Source organism: Eucyclogobius newberryi, unplaced genomic scaffold (genome assembly GCF_026437365.1).
Source record: "Eucyclogobius newberryi isolate DKJ021-1_F unplaced genomic scaffold, fEucNew1.0.hap1 SCAF_9, whole genome shotgun sequence".
Taxonomy (NCBI): Eukaryota; Metazoa; Chordata; class Actinopteri; order Gobiiformes; family Gobiidae; genus Eucyclogobius; species Eucyclogobius newberryi.
This window is the reverse complement of record NW_027316532.1, coordinates 37,040,887-37,061,554: the sequence shown is the minus strand read 5'-3', so window position 1 is coordinate 37,061,554 and position 20,668 is coordinate 37,040,887. Positions and strand designations below refer to the sequence as shown.

Sequence of the window (20,668 nt, the reverse complement as noted above, 5' to 3'; positions counted from 1 at the left end):
GACCAGTACCATAGAGGTTCTGCTGATATTTTTGCTCCGTACTGTACTTTAAAAGCTGTGGAGTTATGACTAACCTGTGAGAGAAGAAGTTTTTGGAAAGATTGAGAAAGGAGAGATCGGCACAGCAGCCCCTCAGCAGAGCCCCAAAGAGCTGCGTTAGACACAGGGTGGAAAAAGTTAATTTGGCCCCAACACACACACATTATTTATCTAAAAGTCTCACGTAAATATTGGATTATCCCAAGATGACATTACTCACAGAGTCCACACAGCAATCTGTGCCTGACAGATCCAAGTGGACCAGGCAGTTGGGCTGGGACAGAAACAGATATAAGCTCTGCAAACAAAGGACCACAACAATTAGAATTCATAATATGTGGTTTGTCAATTTGCTGGGTAATTGATAATTAGAGTATACTTGATTTTAATCCATTTTAATTGATGGGTTTCATCGCATGACTTTTGCTGTTATTAAGGCCATTTTGTGGACTTTTGACCATTCCAAAGATATTATAGTTTATCCATCTAGTTTATCAATCTCAAACCCATGGATATCATCTCGGCCTAAACTGGGGCTGAGATCATAAACAAACCCATGGTGCAAAAACACCTCCAGTGCACTTCTTGTTGTATTAAATCCATTATATGACCCAGGAATCATATTTCTCAGATGGAATGACTAATCATGGCCGTCAGAATCAAGGCCATTGCATCGACAAAGAGAAACGCTTTTGTCAAATGTGGCAGAGGAATGAAAAAGATCCAGCAAAAGCTACAGCACTATTGCTTATTTGTTACTGTGGAGTTGTGAAAAATCAACACCCTGATACATGATGATACAAGTGATAACTAAGCCTGAATCATTGTTAATAAACTATAGGTTCAACATGAATTAAAACCTTATTTATGCTTTGTCAAGGCTAATTAAAGTGTAGTTATTTAATAAAGGCACGATGCAGTATCAACAGAGAATGGTCTTGAACCTTTTCAGTGGTTTGAGACAACAAAGAAAAAATACTGAATATCAAGCCTTGTTCCTACACCAAATTCTACAATAACTTGACATACAGTAATGAAGCCTGCGTAAATTCAGCCTGGAAGACCTAACTCCATCCATCTGCATCAAGGCACCTGCTCCCCATCTCCAATCAACGCACCTCCTCGCTTCCAATCAGTGCACAGCCGGTCCCATGTTAACCCCCGTGCAGTTGGCTCGGCCGCTCCTGACCGTACTGCGACCCACCACCTCCCCCTCTCCTCCTCTGCATCTCTCATCCTCTCTATCCTCTCTACCCTCTCTTACCTACCACCACCAGTCCCCAGACCCGGGGGGAGACATCTAAACACGACCATATTACGGATAATCGCAATGTCTTCCGCCGGGGTCTGAGCGCCAAATAACTTTCGTACTAAAACCTACTAAACTGTCCTCTCCGTGTCTGTCTGAGTCTCTCCAGGGTGAAATGGCCTGATTCTGTTTCTGTGGAGCAGAGTGAGTGCAGTTTGCAGATGGCTCTGTTACTGACTGAGCAGTCTTCTCCCGACAGGACCCCAGGGTTTTTACTCAAGTCCAGGTGCAGCAGCGAGTTTGAATACTCGTCACTGGAGCTCAGGGCCTGGGACAGCGAAGCCACTCCTGAACACAGACAGAGAGAGGGTGTTTCATGTTAATACAGCAGAATGAGCTGTGGATAAAAACATGTACCCTCAATGAATACCCTGAGAGCACAAATAAAAGTCTATAATAGCCTATTCCACAAATATTATGCATAAAAGATGACTTGTATAGAACATAAAACAAGTAAAATGTCTCTCAAATGTGAGTTATAATGTTAAAATAAATAAATTAGAATTTTGAATTCATCTCCGTAAATGCAAATGGCAGTAGTTGTGCCATTTTCAAAACATTTTGTGCTCCTACATTATGGATTTGCCCTATGCTGCAGGTAACCGGGCGTAATAAATATAAGTGCAAAGTGTCTGTTCATTTTTGATGCAATATTTAACTCTTCCACTGGGTAAAAGCTAAGATGAGGCAGCGACGGGGGGCAAAGGAGGCCTACAGGGCTGCAGAAAAGTACAGATCCAAGAAGGCATGAAAGAAATAACTTCAAGGGACTATTACTGATGGCTGTGAAAGATTTATATTCACCAACTTAAAAAATGCGCAAGGAACTGTCTAAGCTGTCTTGTTAGTTTAATCAGATCCAGATAAAGCTAGCAGAGTTAATTGAGGGCGCTGACTTTATCGGCAGAGTGTGAAAAATCATGAAATATTAGATTTAGAACATTTTAGACATATTATTCAACATATTAGAACATGTGGATACTAATATAAAAAAAAACCTTTGGACGTGAGCGATGTCTTGGAGAGGTTGAGGAGGCGCAGTCCTTTGCTGAGGCGACACACCTGGTGGATCAGGTTCGACACGCCTGTAACGACAATAAAAGTATCCAATCTGTTCAAAAAGAGTGATTTAACTTGTAGAAAGTACAGTACAGAAAGTACAGAAACAGAAGTATCTGTTTTTGTCAGCCGTGTAACTTAGGAATAATACAGTGTTCTAGGAAAAGAAGGTGATTTAGGGTGAAGTTAAAAGAGTTGAAGGTGGTGACAGGGACACGTCAGATGTATATGTATATGTATATGTAGATACAGTCAAAGAGGCCAAATTGACATGGTTAGGAGGGATACGGCTGGTTTGTGTGAATATACAGTCATTTCTAGATCACTAACCTTGATTATATGTCAATGAAACTGACTAATTATACTGATCAAAGTGTTGCGCTGGCTGCAGTGAGAAAGGATGCAAAGGCATACTTTGAAGATCTGAAGTAAACCAGTGAGTAAATCAAAAGCACCAGAAGTGATTTATCCATGAAAAAATATTGGCCTTTTTACTTGGTTCTCGTTTATGAAAAAATATAAAAATAGATGGAACTCTGATGAAAAGAATATGTGGGGATCAAATCAGAACTTCACGCAGAAAAGTGTTGTTGTTGTTGTTGTTGTTGTTGTTGTTGTTGTTGTTGTTGTGTTACCTTTAATGGCGGTTGGCAGCCAACTGAAAAGTTGCATTTACCGCCACCTACTGTAGTTGTACGCTATCAAAGTAGAAAAATATCCAAATGTATAAAACCTTCCGTACACACTCCAGCAGGTCATTTTCCTCCTTCACTTTTCCATTTCACCAGGACAATGCAGAGTGAGTTATGAAGGAGATTTACCTAAGCATAATAATGAGTGGGTTTGAGTGACACTGCTGCAGCAGAGACACAGGCGCGTGATCTTTACTGAAAACTCAAATTAAATCATGGTTGAGACGTCATGAAACATTTGAACAAAACAGTAAAGTAGTACTTTAGTACTTTAGTACTTTTAGCCTGTATTTACCTGAGCTTAACTGTGGGTTAATGTTCTCGGAAATATAGTGTGTTAATATGTTTATTTCACATAATGTGAGCTGTACGCACACGCGCGTGTGTGTGTGTGTGTGTGTGTGTGTGTGTGCGTGCCACGTTGTGTGTGTTGTGTGTGCGTGAAGGGGACCTGTGATGTCGGTGTGTGTGTGTGTGTGTGTGTGTGCCGTGTGTGTATTTGTGTGTGTGTGTGTGTGTGCCGTGTGTGTATTTGTGTGTGTGTGTGTGTGTGCCGTGTGTGTATTTGTGTGTGTGTGCCGTGTGTGTATTTGTGTGTGTGTATGTGTGTGTGTTTGTGTGTGCTGTGTGTGTGTGTGCTGTGTGTGTGTGTGTGTGTGTGTGTGTGTGTGTGTGTGTGTGTGCCGTGTGTGTGTCGTGTGTGTGTGTTTATGTGTGTGTGTTTGTGTGTTCTGTGTGCCGTGTGTGTATGTGTGTGTGTGTGTGCCGTGTGTGTGTGTGTGTGTGCCATGTGTGTGCCATGTGTGTATGTGTGTGTGTTTGTGTGTGCTGTGTGTGTGTGTGTGTGTGTTTGTGTGTGCTGTGTGTGTGTGTGTGTGTGCCGTGTGTGTGTGTGTGTGTGTGTGCCATGTGTGTGCCATGTGTGTATGTGTGTGTGTTTGTGTGTGCTGTGTGTGTGTGTGTGTGTGTGTGTGTTTGTGTGTGCTGTGTGTGTGTGTGTGTGTGCTGTGTGTGTGTGTGTGCTGTGTGTGTGTGTGTGCTGTGTGTGTGTGTATGTGTGTGTGTGTGTGTGTGTGTGTGCCGTGTGTGTATGTGTGTGTGTGTGTGTGTGCTGTGTGTGTATGTGTGTGTGTGTGTGCCGTGTGTGTATGTGTGTGTGTGTGTGTGTGTGTGTTTGTGTGTTTGTGTGTGTGTGTGCTGTGTGTGTGTGTGCTGTGTGCCGTGTGTGTATGTGTGTGTGTGTGTGTGTATGTGTGTGTGCTGTGTGTGTATGTGTGTGTTTGTGTGTGCTGTGTGTGTGTGTGTGTGTGCTGTGTGTGTGTGTGTGTGTGTGTTTGTTGTTTGTGTGTGTGTGTGCTGTGTGTGTGTGTGTGTTTGTGTGTGTGTGTGTGTGTGTTTGTGTGTGCTGTGTGCCGTGTGTGTATCTGTGTGTGTATGTGTGTGTTTGTGTGTGCTGTGTGTGTATGTGCGTGTATGTGTGTGTTTGTGTGTGCCGTGTGTGTATCTGTGTGTGTATGTGTGTGTTTGTGTGTGTTTGTGTGTATCTGTGCGTGTATGTGTGTGTTTGTGTGTGCTGTGTGTCTGTAGGTTTCTGCCTATGACATCAGCGTTTTGATGACGCTTTAGACAAACTTTATGTCCAAAACAGAATGAGCCTCGTGCACCTCGTGCATTTCTGGACGGTTTCAAAATGACAAAACATTAACATGATTCCAAAATATAGAATTCTATATATTCTATATTTCTTGCAAATATAAAGTAAAGGGATATAAATGCATTGTCTACATGTCTCTTTCTCTCCTCTGAGTGCAGATCACTGTCAGCCTCGTCTGAAAACTCACAGGGAGTAGAGTTTGTGACACAAGTTGTGGACACGGAGTTGTCTTTTATAAATCCCAAACTTAATGTGGGAAATCACGTACGTCACATTTAGACCCAATTTTGTACATACACAGGCTTTATAAATGCGACCCCTTATCAGTGAAATAACTTCTAAGTTGTAATTGTTGATATTAAATTGTATGTATACAGATGTATATCGTACCTTGGTTGTCCAGAGAGTTGTGTGCCAGATTGAGAGAATGAATGACTGAACCAGGGTTTTCAGATAGAGCTGTGGACATCTTTTGTGGAAAATCTCTGCAACAAGATTACACCCGTAATTATAATTTACTTCTATTAAAAATATTTAGTAATGGGTTTTTCAGTGCTTACGATTTGAGCCCTGCATTCTCCAGTGTTAACTCCTCAAGGCTGGATGATTTGCTGACAGTGTGTAAGACCTGCTCTGCCACCTCAGAGCCCTGGGGCAAAAATAAAAAGTTTGTATTCAATTAGTCTCATTAGCAAAAAGATAAAATCCGATGAAGAGATTGTAGCTTACAATACGCAGGTCTTTGCAGTAGAGTTTGGTGAACCAGGTGTTGTAAGCCATTGATGCTACGATCACCGCCAAATCCCTGAAACAGTGAAGATTATACTTTCCTGTTTACTTTAAATGGCCACATAAAATTAGGTCACAAACACACACATTTTCTAAAAGCTTAATTGTTCTACATATCCTCATATCTGGTCATTGTTTTTGTTTTTTTAAATAATGTACCCTTGGCCTTCCAATCTGTGTTATTCAATTTCAGTTTACATAAAGAATGCTTATTTCCAGTACTTACCACAGTATATTGAGTTATGTTCAATACATGTTAGAGCCTCTAGTTAAAAAAAAAATGAGAAACCCATTTTATTTTGGAAATCATGTTTTTTTCAGTTTGCTGATTCAGTGTGGTATTTTTTGAATACTTTTTCTCATCAATTTCATGAATAATATATATATATATTTTTTAAAGACCTTTGCCCTGTTTGGAACATCTGCTTTATGCTAATATCCAGTATCAAATAATGCTTTAAAATAATGTCCCTTAGTAAACTATTTAAGGTTTTAATAAGCGCTAGTTATTTGTTCATCAGCAATGACTAGTACTTGTAGATGGCTTATAATACTTTAACCATTTTAAAAATCCATAACCAAATACATGTGTAAAACCATGTGCAAAATGCTAGTAAAAGCCTTAATAAGCTGCGTATTGAGCTGTTAGTGAATGCCTTATGTAAGAGTATATAAAACACAGTAGTTACTTATTAACGGCCTACAAATATTTTCCTGAAGGAATCTTATTTAAAGCGTTACCCAGTAACATGCATTTTGTAGTGAATACTTTTGATCCAGTTCAAAGCAGGTGGCTGCTCCTCACCTGCTCTCCAGGTGGCTGAAGTCCAGCAGGTTAAACTCGCGGTTGTCCTGCGAGTGATATATGGTGTCCACATCCTACAAGCAGCAGCACAGGTCCATAAGTCTATTTCTCTGCAGGCTTTATAATCCCACAATACTTCTGTGGACAGTGTTGTACAAAAACACTCCACAGAGCACTTTTGGCTCTTACCCACTGCACTTCCTCCTTGCAGCTGATGCCATTATAGTCACATAGAGCAGCGTAGGTCTCAGAGAAGCCTCCTGGGACAGATACAGGCAGAGAGGAAAACAGCAAAAAGAGAATTTCAGATGATGTGAACAGCTGCCACTTTTACTGATAGACTCACAGACAGAGCTGGGAAAGTTCACACGGAGACACCTCAATTATCAATCATTGGTTTGTGTGACAGCGGCTGTATAGGGAACATCTGGGAGAGCGATTGTTAAATTTTTAGAGCCAATTTCCGCCTCGGTCTGCAGAATGAAATGCCCTGATTTGTGAGCGCACAGAGCTGAGTTGCAAGATTGACAGAGTGTAAAAATTCAAGCGAGCGAGAGTTGCAATGATTAGGCATAGTATTTATATCATTTCACAATCAAAGAACATACTTCCTCATTTTATTTAAATGTCAGGTGTTAATATTTCCTTTATCCTGTTGTAATTTGTACCTTTTAGAATACTTTTTTTGCTGCCATTCCAGATGAAATTTCCATTTAAACAAAGATCAAAGGGGATTCACTAATAAGACAAGAACAGTTATCTTTTTGACGCAATCATTTTCAATCTACCTGGGCTTGTTGAAGCACAGTGAACAGAGGTAAAATATCCCCCCACCCAAAAAAAAGGTTCAGGCTTTAACTAATCTGTCATTTCTGTTGCATTGTGTGTATTGGTGCTACTGTTTGATGTACCACAGGCTCTCTGGGTCTCCACTGAGGTCTCGGAGCTGGGAGAGTACTTCCTGGAGCCCTCGGAAAGATCACTGTCTGAGTGGCAGATGGACGGCCTGCAAGAAAGAAAAATTAAGTAAATGTGCAGTGCAAGATTGTAAAGAGGAGCATTGAAACAGCATCAGTGTGTGACACAGATCCACAAATATGTGTTTTTCATGGTTGATGCCAATGGCGATTGTTTACCTTAGAAAACAGCATAAACCGATGTTGGAATGTTGTAGAAAAAGATCCAGTTGTAGTCTGGACTCCCATCCAAGAGTCAGATTGAGAATGACTCTTGGATGGGAGTCGAAACGTCCCGATGACCACAACTGAATGTTTTTCTACAATGGAACAATGTACAATGACACGTGCCCTAGTCCTGAATCACAATCTGCAAAATAATAGACTCACGCAAAGATGGAGTTGTTGAATATTCGCGACAGGGCGTAGTTGATGTGATTGACCACATGGTTGAGATGTTCCCTGCACTCGAACCTCAGGGAGAAGGTAGATTTGTCAGTGTCGATGATAACCTGAAATATAATGGTTATAATTTAGTGAGTTCAGCTTTAGCAATGAACAAAGCGTGTCCAAGGCCAAAGTGATGTAACTGTTAGATAATACAAAGATATGAGTTTGCTCCAATGAAAGACACAGCTTTATAACACAACTGTAGATTAGATTTCGGAAATGTTATTTATTTTTATATTTGCGATTTATGTTTTCATTGTAAGATGTAGTTCACCGTGTATATTTTACACACGTCCAGGAGCGTTAACATTTGAGAAAAGACTGAGAAATGAACTACTAAACTAATACTAACGTCCATGCATTTCAGATCGTGTTGGTAGAGGTCTAAACAACATCGCTGTTAATATATAATATTCCTGCATTAACATGTTTACATCCAAGAGCTGCAGATTTGCTATGACCTACTTGGTTATCTCAGGGTTTCCAAACTTTTAAGGCAAGCGATCAGCCCGAGACTTCTACTAGAAACTATCCTTTTAACTACTTGCAATAATTTCAAGCAGAAAATTTCAAAACCTCCAGATCAGCGTGTTGCAACCGTCCAACATAAGACCCTTGAACCTGCTCATTGGCAACTACTAACCTCGCCATCATTATTGTCCCTGCTTAAACTTTGATTACGATTGAACCACAAACACGTGCGTTATTGAAGAGATCATTCGTGTCGGTCTCTTCAGCTGTCAGGGATCACTTAGGATGAAAAAGGTTGAGCAGTACAAACCTGGTGGTCTGGATGGGAATTCAAAGCTCTGATCTCCAAGAAATTGAAGGTTGTTTCGACCTGTAAATTGGAGCAAAACAAAGATTCAACACTGACACCGAAGCAGAATCCTGTGAAAGGAAAACCATGTGACTTTACCTTTGTGGGAATCTTTGTGGCCATGAAATGGAGACGCCATGTTGTGAGAACCTAAAATGAAAAAAGGTTGTCAAGATTGCAAACAGGTTGACTGCACAGACACGCTCCCGGCAGAGCAGCAAAAGTAGTTCCTGTTCTTTTTTCTTTTACTAAATGGCGACCCGTGTATCGATGGAGCTAAAAGCCTTCGATGTCCGAACACATGGTGTGACATTAATAGATTATAATAGTCTGATGCATGTTGCAATGTCTATTCACATTTAGGTCAACGTAGTTGTCATTTTATTTGTGGTGTTTTGGGGCGAGCAGGAAATTGGCCTGTAGCTTTAATTTGTGACACACAGTGGAGGGTTTGTCTAAATAGGCAATTATTATAACACTAATGGTTATTTAGCATCAGCGGGATTTAACATACGAACACAATAACCCTGGGAAACACCAATCATTTTATTAACACATTTTCTCTGGGAGTTCAAACTGGATCAGAGCCAGAAGTATTGCCCATCACCAGGTACCACCAGCTGAACTCTTTCACTGTAACTACGGTAACTACCTTACATGAGAAAGAAAGAACATACGATTATGCAAAAATGTGTTTGTTACATAATAATTGTAGTAGTTATAATATCAGAGAGTGATATTTTGCAATTGTTGTTTGGGAGAAAATTTGAATATTTAGCATAATGTTTATAATCTAAATTATAATAGACGTAAAAGAAAAACAAACAAACAAAAATTCAAACAAACACACAAACAAACAAACAAACAAACAAACCTTTTTGTGGTTCATTGGTTAATTCATAAAAATAAATACATTACAATAAGACATTTACTGGATTATATTAGCACACTTCTGATGCAGTGTTAAAATATTGTCTGAATATTATTATTGAGATACTTTTTTCCAGTTGCAGAGTCATGTAGATGCAGTTTACTGTTTTCCTTCTTTTAATCAAACTTAATTAAACTACATTTACTTCTTCCTCCATTACACTCGAGCTCTGCCAGTGGCTGAATAAATCTGACTCTTAAAAGACTCAGAGTCCATGATTCTTTGGTCCAAAGTAGTGCCCTCTGCTTTTCCTCTGCTCTTCCTCTGTCTCTTCCTCTGCTCTTCCTCTGTCTCTTCCTCTGCTCTTCCTCTGTCTCTTCCTCTGCTCTTCCTCTGTCTCTTCCTCTGTCTCTTCCTCTGTCTCTTCCTCTGCTCTTCCTCTGCTCTTCCTCTGTCTCTTCCTCTGCTCTTCCTCTGCTCTTCCTCTGTCTCTTCCTCTGCTCTTCCTCTGTCTCTTCCTCTGCTCTTCCTCTGTCTCTTCCTCTGCTCTTCCTCTGTCTCTTCCTCTGCCTCTTCCTCTTCCTCTGCTCTTCATCTGCTCTTCCTCTGCTCTTCCTCTGCTCTTCCTCTGCTCTTCCTCTGTCTCTTCCTCTGCTCCTCCTCTGTCTCTTCCTCTGCTCTTCCTCTGTCTCTTCCTCTGCTCTTCCTCTGCTCTTCCTCTGTCTCTTCCTCTGCTCTTCCTCTGCTCTTCCTCTGCTCTTCCTCTGTCTCTTCCTCTGCTCTTCCTCTGTCTCTTCCTCTGCTCTTCCTCTGCTCTTCCTCTGTCTCTTCCTCTGCTCTTCCTCTGCTCTTCCTCTGTCTCTTCCTCTGCTATTCCTCTGCTCTTCCTCTGTCTCTTCCTCTGCTCTTCCTCTGCTCTTCCTCTGTCTCTTCCTCTGCTCTTCCTCTGCTCTTCCTCTGTCTCTTCCTCTGCTCTTCCTCTGCTCTTCCTCTGCTCTTCCTCTGTCTCTTCCTCTGCTCTTCCTCTGCTCTTCCTCTGTCTCTTCCTCTGCTATTCCTCTGCTCTTCCTCTGTCTCTTCCTCTGCTCTTCCTCTGCTCTTCCTCTGTCTCTTCCTCTGCTCTTCCTCTGCTCTTCCTCTGCTCTTCCTCTGTCTCTTCCTCTGCTCTTCCTCTGTCTCTTCCTCTGCTCTTCCTCTGCTCTTCCTCTGTCTCTTCCTCTGCTCTTCCTCTGTCTCTCTTCTACCCCGTCGCTTCCAATCATTTCCTCTCTCTTGAACCTCCTCCGGACCTGCACCGCATCCGTATGTCTAAAGAAAATAATGAAATTACACCTCGCTTTAGTGTTTTTGGTGAGGGATCCATCCGAGGAGCACAGACCCAATCAACACCCACACAACAGTAATCAGTCCAAATGTGCACTAACGATAATGAGCCAAGAGAGCGTCAGAGATCAGAAAGGTCTGGAGGAGATTAGAGCGGGACCAGAGCGGGACCAGAGCAGGACTACACCAGGACTAAACCAGGACTTAACCAGGAATAAACAAGGACTAAATCAGAACTAAACCAGGACTACTCCAGGTCTAAACCAGGACTAAACCAGGAATAAACCAGGAATAAACAAGGACCAAACCAGGACTACACCAGGACTAAACCAGGACCAAACCAGGACTTTTATGGACAGTTTATTTTATGAATATTATATGACAAAGAAGCTTGTTCCTGTCAGAAACCTGCCCACAACATTGGTACAAATACAACAAGTAAAAGCGAAAATACAAAGGTCTTGAACCCAAGCCAAAGATTGAGTCTAGTAGAGTAGACTGTCTGACTAAACTAGCAGAAGCACCTTTATGTTCAGGATGAGGTTAAACCAGGAGTGACTCAGCACACGGCAACACTAAGACTAAACAAGGAACAAACCAGGACTAAACTAGGACTACATTAGGTCTAAACCAGGACTCACAGTGTCTAAACTAGGACAAAACAAGAGCCAGAGAAAGGTAGCGGTAATCAGTTCAAATGTGTGAGATGAGGCTGATGAGGCGAAAAACATTAAAGATCAAAGGCGTCTGAAGGAGGTGATGAGAGGCAGATTGTGTTACATGACAGAGATGATGTTATGGAGGAGTTGAAGAGAGACCGTATGAATAAACAGGAGTGAAACACGCTGATGCAGCAGGGCCCACAAAGCACTTCACTCCAAACAGGAGCACACTTAATTATTGTCCTGTTTAATTAGACTTTGGACAAGGGAGGGTCCTGAGGAAACCATTATGATGTGACAGAGAAGTGAACGAGAGAGCAGCAAACGTGGCTATTCAGGGAAATATTGGTACAAATCGGCAAAATGTTAGTGAACTACATAACAAATTAAAGATACATTTAAAACTCAAATTAAATATTATTACAGTACAAACTAGAGATGGGCAATATATCAAAATGTTGGTAATATTTTGAATGTAATACAGTTTATAATAAAACTTGCTACAAAAATGATGCAATGTTTGTGTTTAATTTGATAGACATTTCACATTTGTCTGATAACTAAACCTCAACAGTACACACAAAACACATTTCTGTTGGACTGACATAATCTTGTATGAATATTGTTATCAGGAAACTCTTGTAGTACTCAGACCGCCCATTGAGAACCACTGATGGGTCTAATCTTACTATCTCACCCTTTACCGCAAAATACTTTCAAAATGTGAGACTATTTAGCCCCCCGTGATGCACAGCCAGTCCTGGAAGTCCAGTTTTACGGTTTAACTTTTGGATCAGGGAGTCCAGACTTGGAAAAACAAGTTGAGATTGATGTTTCGAGCTGATGGACATATCCAAGTGTCTCAGTATCAAAGATTATACATGGTGTAACTCGTTTTAACTGCCCATCCTCACCACTGATGAAATATTAAAACAGAAACCAAAGAGGAAGTGAAAGTGGTTGAGCCAAGGCTGGGCTCATGATGAAGGAGGATTAGCTCATGGGAGACACAGAGATGAGGCTAAAAGAACACATCTGCTGCAGTTTGTTCTGACTAACTTCATCTTCTTACGCAGACATCATCTTCACCATTAATAAAGTAAAGTTCCTACTGTAGTAAATACTCTTATACAATATATATTTACCTGCCAAGCAAAAAAAAATAACACTCCAAATGAATGAGCCAGGTAAATTTTAACATGAATGGACCATGAAATGAACCAGTAAAGTGCTGGAATATGACTTGTCTGGAAGCTTACACAAGACATTTCTGTTCAATTTATTGTCAATCATATCTGTCTGCTCTTTTTAATTGATCTATTTATAATCAATTTACTCAATACAGTAATTTTGCATATCTCAAAAAAAGAAATAGGCGAATTTATTCATTTTTCTAGCCACGAGTGTCACTTACATGCGATAAAACTGAGGTTACCTTCCTATACGATCCAAACAATGACCCAGTTATCTCTAGGTGTTTTCACGTGTTCTTTGTGTAGGAAACTTCACGGTTTTGCTCATCCACCTTAAACTGTACGCTATAAGGACATTTCTCCAACTGTCCTCTTGATTAAGATCCTCGTTAATGGTCTGAAAAATGGTCCACACACCAAAAATGTTGTTCCTGCATGACTGTGTGAGTGTGGGTCAGGCAAGTGTGTGGGTCAGGCAAGTGTGGGTCAGGCAAGTGTGTGGGTCAGGCAAGTGTGGGTCAGGCAAGTGTGTGGGTCAGGCAAGTGTGGGTCAGGCAAGTGTGTGGGTCAGGCAAGTGTGGGTCAGGCAAGTGTGTGGGTCAGGCAAGTGTGGGTCAGGCAAGTGTGTGGGTCAGGCAAGTGTGGGTCAGGCAAGTGTGTGGGTCAGGCAAGTGTGGGTCAGGCAAGTGTGTGGGTCAGGCAAGTGTGTGGGTCAGGCAAGTGTGGGTCAGGCAAGTGTGTGGGTCAGGCAAGTGTGGGTCAGGCAAGTGTGTGGGTCAGGCAAATGTGGGTCAGGCAAGTGTGTGGGTCAGACAAGTGTGGGTCAGGCAAGTGTGTGGGTCAGGCAAGTGTGGGTCAGGCAAGTGTGGGTCAGGCAAGTGTGTGGGTCAGGCAAGTGTGGGTCAGGCAAGTGTGTGGGTCAGGCAAGTGTGGGTCAGGCAAGTGTGTGGGTCAGGCAAGTGTGGGTCAGGCAAGTGTGGGTCAGGCAAGTGTGTGGGTCAGGCAAGTGTGGGTCAGGCAAGTGTGGGTCAGGCAAGTGTGGGTCAGGCAATTGTGTGGGTCAGGCAAGTGTGTGGGTCAGGCAAGTGTGGGTCAGGCAATTGTGTGGGTCAGGCAAGTGTGTGGGTCAGGCAAGTGTGGGTCAGGCAAGTGTGTGGGTCAGGCAAGTGTGGGTCAGGCAAGTGTGGGTCAGGCAAGTGTGTGGGTCAGGCAAGTGTGGGTCAGGCAATTGTGTGGGTCAGGCAAGTGTGTGGGTCAGGCAAGTGTGGGTCAGGCAAGTGTGTGGGTCAGGCAAGTGTGTGGGTCAGGCAAGTGTGGGTCAGGCAAGTGTGGGTCAGGCAAGTGTGTGGGTCAGGCAAGTGTGGGTCAGGCAAGTGTGGGTCAGGCAAGTGTGGGTCAGACAAGTGTGTGGGTCAGGCAAGTGTGGGTCAGGCAATTGTGTGGGTCAGGCAAGTGTGTGGGTCAGGCAAGTGTGTGGGTCAGGCAATTGTGGGTCATGCAAGTGTGGGTCAGGCAATTGGACGCAGACAATACAAACTTCACGATTGAAAACTTGACAAGCTGTATTTTTAAGACTTCTCACAGCTCAAATCTCAGCACAAGCTTACAATAAATATGCCATACTTGTTGTCCCAACTCTGACAGACCTCAATTACTAAAACACAGATTTATGTATCCGTCCCATATGGAGTGATGAAAGAACCCCACGGTTAAAGGCTTTGAACTACTCGACTTCCTGCCGTGTCCTCAGTGGGACTCAAGGACACCGGGGGGCGCTCACACACACACACACACACACACACACACACACACACACACACACACACTGTCTATTCAATATTCATCCCGCTGCCTCACAAAGGAATGAAACAAATGCACATGTTTTCCTCAATGTCAGTTCCAGCTGTCTACACCGTAAATCATGCAAAACTGAAATCTACAGTTGAAGTGAACATAAAAGACAAAGTACATACAAAATGCATGCGTCAGCTCGTTACTGTGGCCGATAAAGGCGGGTTTGCCCACCTCGGCCGCCATCCCAACCGACAGATACTTTACAAGACTTGACACGAGAGATGGAAGCGACGGCTTACCAGAAATCTGTCCTCCGATTTCCCATTTTTGGTGTCGAGCTTGATGCCGCACACAAACTTGATGAATGATTTGTCGATGATCTTCCTGATGCTTTCTGTGAATAAAACAGCGCAAGATTAGAATTTCATTAAAAAAACATTCATATTCGGTCTCAAACTCATTCACAAAGGGCAATATCGAAAGTTTTCCAGCTGTGTTCAGATCTGAATTTGTTCACGTAATAATAACGAGTGGTCTACGCCGTCATATGCACACAACTAGAAGAAGTATAGAAGTGCAGACGATACTCAAGACTGAACGTATGAAAGTACCACCAGCAGTACAACCTTTTGAGAAACACTGGTTTGGATGGAGGGCAAGGTTTTATGCCAGATGATGCGCTAACATTGCATATCCTTCTCCATTTAAGCAACTTGGGGATGGCACTGAGTAAAAAGAAGCAATTTTATAATATCTAGTGATTGGCTTATTGCTTTGTTGTAATCACTGAATCATTTTGGAAAGTAACCCTCTCCATTTACCCACCATCACAAATAGAACGTGTCAGACTTTGCATATGACGTGATCCGGCCAAAGTAATTAAAGCACGCCACACTATCACAGTCCTATCACTGCCCAGTGGAAGGAAGTGCTTTGAGAGCGCGGGCATCATTTGACTTGAACAGATGACCGTACAAATCAATTCCTCACGATCAAAGCAGACGGTAAACGGTCTTGACCTTTGGCTGTGGCTGGACAGACCTCTAACCACTTTAAAAACCGAGGAGGAGCCTGTCTCAGCTCACTGATGACATTTCATACACTCGGATACGTGTGAGTGTACGCTGAAATCATCTTGTAAATCATTGCAGTGAGCTGTCATAGTTATTCAATCCCGAATAAAGAGGATAAGTCGGTGATGTCTCCAAAAAATAACAAACATTGTACAAAGCAGAAATCACTTATTTTCTTTTTTTTAATCAGGATTTATGCAGCTAGGAGCTTTTTATCTTCCATTAACAGGTAATTAAAGTCATCTGCTTCTTCCAAAAACTCACACTTTGCTGTTATTGGTTCAATCCGCCTGTCACTCACTCAGATTGTGACAGAGGCTGACCAATAGGAGTCTGTGTTCGAGCATTCAAAAGAAAAGCACTGAATACCCAATATGATAATCAAAAAGCATGATCTCACAGGATAAGATCTCTCTTTTACCGTCATATCGCCCTGAATATGATGACATATTTCAATTATGTCATTTCCTTTAACATACAGAAAATACAGGTTGTTTACTATAACCAAAATAGTCAGATCTTAAATAATAGATGAATAGTATTTAAAAAGAAAATACACATAGGCTTGGCTGATATGACAAGGAAATGTATTGTAATTTGTTTCCATGTATTGATTGATCTAGATTTTCTGTTGAATTACGGCATATTTTTTCTCTTCAGTACAAACACAATAAACTTTTCTTCAGTATTGATTTCATGAACAGCAACTATACAAACTTTAAATAATTGCCATTTAACACACAAACAACAAGCTTTTACTGACTGTGGCTGCAGACCACATCATTGATAATTAGATACGACTGAATATAGATCAAAACTTGATCAGTTCCACTGCTCTAACTCAGCATCGATGTGAGACACGTCCACAGACAAATCCCATAATATCAAACAAGAAAAACTACAACAAAAAAGTACAGACACTATAAACATGGTGAAAAAGGAAATCAAAAATGTAAAGTTGTTTATTGCTGTGATCGAGTAGAACTATTTTTACCCGTTCAGTGTCGCTCGTTGTGCTCGTCCCGGTACAATTACCACTCCGCAGTGTCTCGTTGTATCATCCAACTGTTTCACAATATGTGTCAGTGACATCTCTCTCACGGAGGCTTCTGAACATAACACGTTGGAGATTTTTTTTTCTTTTTCCTGTGATTCACCAAAAAACTGTTCCTGTCAAACTGGCATCAAACCACCGCCGTGCACTGACGCTGTAACCTCATGATCAGCACCACGACCTGCTGGCCCCAGAGTCAGAGGCAGACTCGTATGACCGGGGCGCGCCAAGCCGCCTGTCTCACACAAACGCAGCGTTGTTAAGCGGTCGCCAGGTGATGCAACATTTAGAAAACCACCACTAAAGGGTTTACACGCAAATCAATACAGAGATTTCACACTTGTTCTTCAGAGCGGACATTGAGCTGTCTGGAAGCTTTATTTTTTATAACAAAAAGCGAAATAGATTTGGTTTGGTCGTGTTCAGTTCTGTTCTGGGCCAGGTTTAGTTCCACATTTACTCCCAGTTAAGTCCCAGTTTTGATGTAGAGCGTGTGCATGTGTGAACTTTCAAGAATACGATTTACAGATGATGAGATCACACTGAATGCTGGAAAAAAATTATAACAACAGAATAATTTCCACCACTTTATTATATGGATCTATTTACCATTACCATTGTTATTAAGAGGTGGGTGAGTCCAGTTTACTCCCTGCTCTGATCTGTCAAAATGTCACAATCGGGCCAAGAATATCTTCTAAAACAAATGCTTTATTTTGTCCAAGCATAAGACTAAATATAGCCGCAAGCGGCAATGATCGGCCCTCGCCACGCCGCCGCCACACCGCCGCCACGCCGCAAGAGGAGGGGGCGCTAACGCGCCCCAATTGTCCTTTTATCACGCCTACTGCTGAATCTGTGACGCTGTCACATGTTCTCCCCTTTGTTTTACCATCAAAAAGCAATTTTATTTTGAATTCTTGGCAAAATGTGCGGCTTTGCCGCACAGACACCGTGACTCTTTGAATGAAAATGTGGATAACTTTTGATGGTCCTGAAGATGAGTCTCACCAAATTTCAGGTTAATAGGGCTGACGCCCTGGGAGGAGTTTGTGAAAGTCTAAAGTGTAAACATGTTCTGGCCCCATTGGAATAACATGGGAGGTTTCGGTCATCGTTACGGCAACGCCATAACAATTATGACGTGGGTCTCATTGACTTTTTTGATGGGGATGCTAAAATTGAGTTGTGTGTCAAATTTCATATAATTTCGCAAAACTAAACATTTAACCTCCATATAAAATCTGTAGGGGGCGCTGTGGCGCCAAATGAATTTATTTCACTTCAAGTAGGTTTAGGGCAAAGAGTTTAACAACTGATTCTAATTTGACGCAATTCGGACTTTATCTGCGCAAACGGCAGAAATTTTAAATATGGGAGATTTCTGAAATTTTAGTTACAGTTTGCGGCTTCGCCGCACAGAGACCGTGAGAGGTATCAATGTAATTTGGATAACTTTTGATGTCCCACTCCTCAGTAGCATTTTCACCAAATTTCAGCTTTTTAGGGCCAACGCCCTGGGAGGAGTTCGTAAAAGTACGACGTTTGGAAAAACTCCGAAGTCATGTTTAGCCATTTTTGAAGCAATATGGCCGACATTTGGTTCGGGGGACGGCGTTGCCGTAATAATATTTTTTACTTCTCTTGTCACCATCTACCTCTGCGCCAAATTTCATGATTCTACGATCAGATTTTTTTTGGGTCATTTCCCATCTCTCAATGCATTTTTGGTACATTTGGTGGCGCTGACGCGCCAATTTTTTTTATTTTAGAAAAGGGAAATAGCCAGAATGTAGAGAGGCACGATTTTTAGAGGTGTGCAAATTTTTGTGACTTTTCGTCAATGTTCACTGGGTGAAAAATAGGGGGGTTGGTCCCGAGAAGAAGAAGAAAGAAAGAAAGAAAGAAAGAAAGAATAATATTCCGATGCGAAAACAATGTTTCCCATTTTTCAAATATCATAAACTATACATTTTCGGAAAGCGCTCGCGCTTTCCTACCTCATGGTGTGGGTCCCTGGTCACTGACGGGTACTTTCGATAATTTTGAGTGGGCTCCGCCCACTTTGTGTTTTTGGCCCTCTATACAGTAATAATGTTCAATTTTTGCATTACATGCTTATATGCACGGAACATGCAAGAGATGGGGAACGTATTCGTGAGCTACTTAGCGCAAATGAGTGCTTTATATGGGGATGACGACCGCTTCGCGGTCGTCATCCCAATGTAAAGTGCTCGTTTAGTGCGAACTTTTGCACGGGCTTCGCCCGTTTACAACGGTAATGTTCCATTTTCCTACAACTAATTAGTATGCACGGGGCGTGCATGAGTGGAGGAGTGCGTTAGTGAGTGTTTGGAAGTGGGCGAGCGCTTCGCGCTCGATTTCGTGCGCACTACGTGCGCACTTTCGCAGCCGTGCTTCGCACGGCCTTACGAGATTAATAGGCCTCTCGCCAGCTTGTGGCGCTCGGGCCTAATTACAGGATGCCTTTGTGCACGTCGACATGGTAACATTGTTCAAGCACATTTCACCAGAGCACATTTGAAAGCTGAGACACTTAGAGAGGCTGACTCATTCAAGAAGCAAAGTTTGGGCCAATCGGAGAGGCAAGTGTAGTTTTGCATCTAAAGTGGGACCGACACAAGTGGATGTCATGGGCTGAAATGTCTCTCCAAACATTGTAAAGCAGATCTGCACAGCCCCGGAAGAAAATATGAGCAACACAACGCAACACAAAGACTGGGCTGTAACTTGGCCCTGACCAGAGAGTGAGGAGAAAGTGGGTCTCATTCAATTGACCTTGTGAGGTGGCCCCCGTGGCCCCTGCTATAGTCAGTGCAGTGATGAGGTCCAGGAGCCCAGAAGAAGACACAGTTTCCAGGTGACTAAATGAAGTGGAGAAGATCGCACTGATTCGTAATCACAGAGAGCCTAATTGAGTTATTAGCTGTAATTAACGCTCAGCTCGTGCAGACCCGGTATCACGAGCACATGCAGAGGGCGTGGCTAAACCTCCATTCTCATATTAACCTATTGTTTTATGAGAATAGAGAACCAGCATGTTTGCATCCTTTACACGCTGGTGGCAAAGAAACGTGGAGCATCTTTCAGAACCCCGTGTTTCACTTTCACGCGCACACGCTCGCACCTACACACACACACACAAAAACACGCGCACACACACACACGCACGCACGCACACACACACACACACACACACACACACACAAACACGCACACACGCACACACACACACACACACACAAAAAGACGCACACGCACGCACGCACCTACACACACAGAGACACACACACACACATACACACACATACACACACACACACATACACACACACACACACACACACACACAGAGACACACACGCACACACACACTGACACACACGCACACACACACTGACACACACACACACACACACACACCAGGGGCGCAAGAACACAAAGACTTAAGGCCGGGGTTAACGGGGAGTGCGCAGCGCGTGGAGGCGCGTGCGTGGCCGTGGACACACCGCGCATCCAGGGGCACATACGCCCCTCCGCTGTGGCCTAAAGGCGCGGGTTCATTAACGGATCATCCCCGCGAGGCACGTCCCCCGCACATCCCGGGGTAAATCACGCATCCGCATCCCACAGCTGAGCGGCACAACGCGTCCCGGGAAGCGCAGGCGGGACAAGATGGAAAGGTGCCGTGGCTCTTGACCATCATCCGATCTGTCGCAGCCCGAGCGCACCGGCCGCGAGCGTCACCCGAAAGAAGACGTGCACAAGCCGTCACCCACCTGTGATGTCCTTGCTCACGCAGACGAACCCCGTGGCAGTGGTCTCTTTAGAAGCCATGTCTGTTTCTCCGGATCGCCACCCCGCCTCCTCCTCCTCCTCCTCCTCCTCCTCCTCCTCCTCCTCCTCCTCCTCCTCCTCCTCCTCCTCCTCCTCCTCCTCCACCTCCACCTCCTCCTCCGGCTGGCCCTCGCGCTCTCTCTTACAAATGGACACGAGGGACGGACTCGCGCTCCTACCAACGGTCAGCAGGCATTCCAGTGGAGCAGCCCGCCACCGCCACCGCCGCCTTCCGCTCTTCCCTGACCCAGCCCCGTGCGCGGATGT

At 43.2% G+C, this 20,668-nt stretch overlaps 1 protein-coding gene across 3 annotated transcripts in view; it reads right to left on the bottom strand.

The window, feature by feature from the left end:
• The window catches only part of LOC140353706 (capping protein, Arp2/3 and myosin-I linker protein 3-like), a 43,392-nt gene extending 22,963 nt beyond the window's left edge, over window positions 1-20,429 (bottom strand). For all 3 annotated transcript variants that reach the window (XM_072438390.1, XM_072438391.1, XM_072438392.1), the window contains exons 1-15: window positions 20,344-20,429; window positions 14,716-14,810; window positions 8,673-8,723; window positions 8,535-8,594; window positions 7,694-7,815; window positions 7,259-7,353; window positions 6,537-6,607; window positions 6,348-6,421; window positions 5,483-5,558; window positions 5,314-5,402; window positions 5,144-5,238; window positions 2,347-2,433; window positions 1,527-1,636; window positions 260-337; window positions 75-151 (exon numbers count right to left, since the gene is read on the bottom strand). In XM_072438390.1, coding sequence (XP_072294491.1) covers window positions 75-151; window positions 260-337; window positions 1,527-1,636; window positions 2,347-2,433; window positions 5,144-5,238; window positions 5,314-5,402; window positions 5,483-5,558; window positions 6,348-6,421; window positions 6,537-6,607; window positions 7,259-7,353; window positions 7,694-7,815; window positions 8,535-8,594; window positions 8,673-8,723; window positions 14,716-14,810; window positions 20,344-20,401 — 1,238 coding nt within the window. In that variant the 5' untranslated portion in view covers window positions 20,402-20,429. The remainder of the gene's footprint in view (window positions 1-74; window positions 152-259; window positions 338-1,526; window positions 1,637-2,346; window positions 2,434-5,143; window positions 5,239-5,313; window positions 5,403-5,482; window positions 5,559-6,347; window positions 6,422-6,536; window positions 6,608-7,258; window positions 7,354-7,693; window positions 7,816-8,534; window positions 8,595-8,672; window positions 8,724-14,715; window positions 14,811-20,343) is intronic.
• Between the last annotated feature and the right edge of the window lie 239 nt (window positions 20,430-20,668).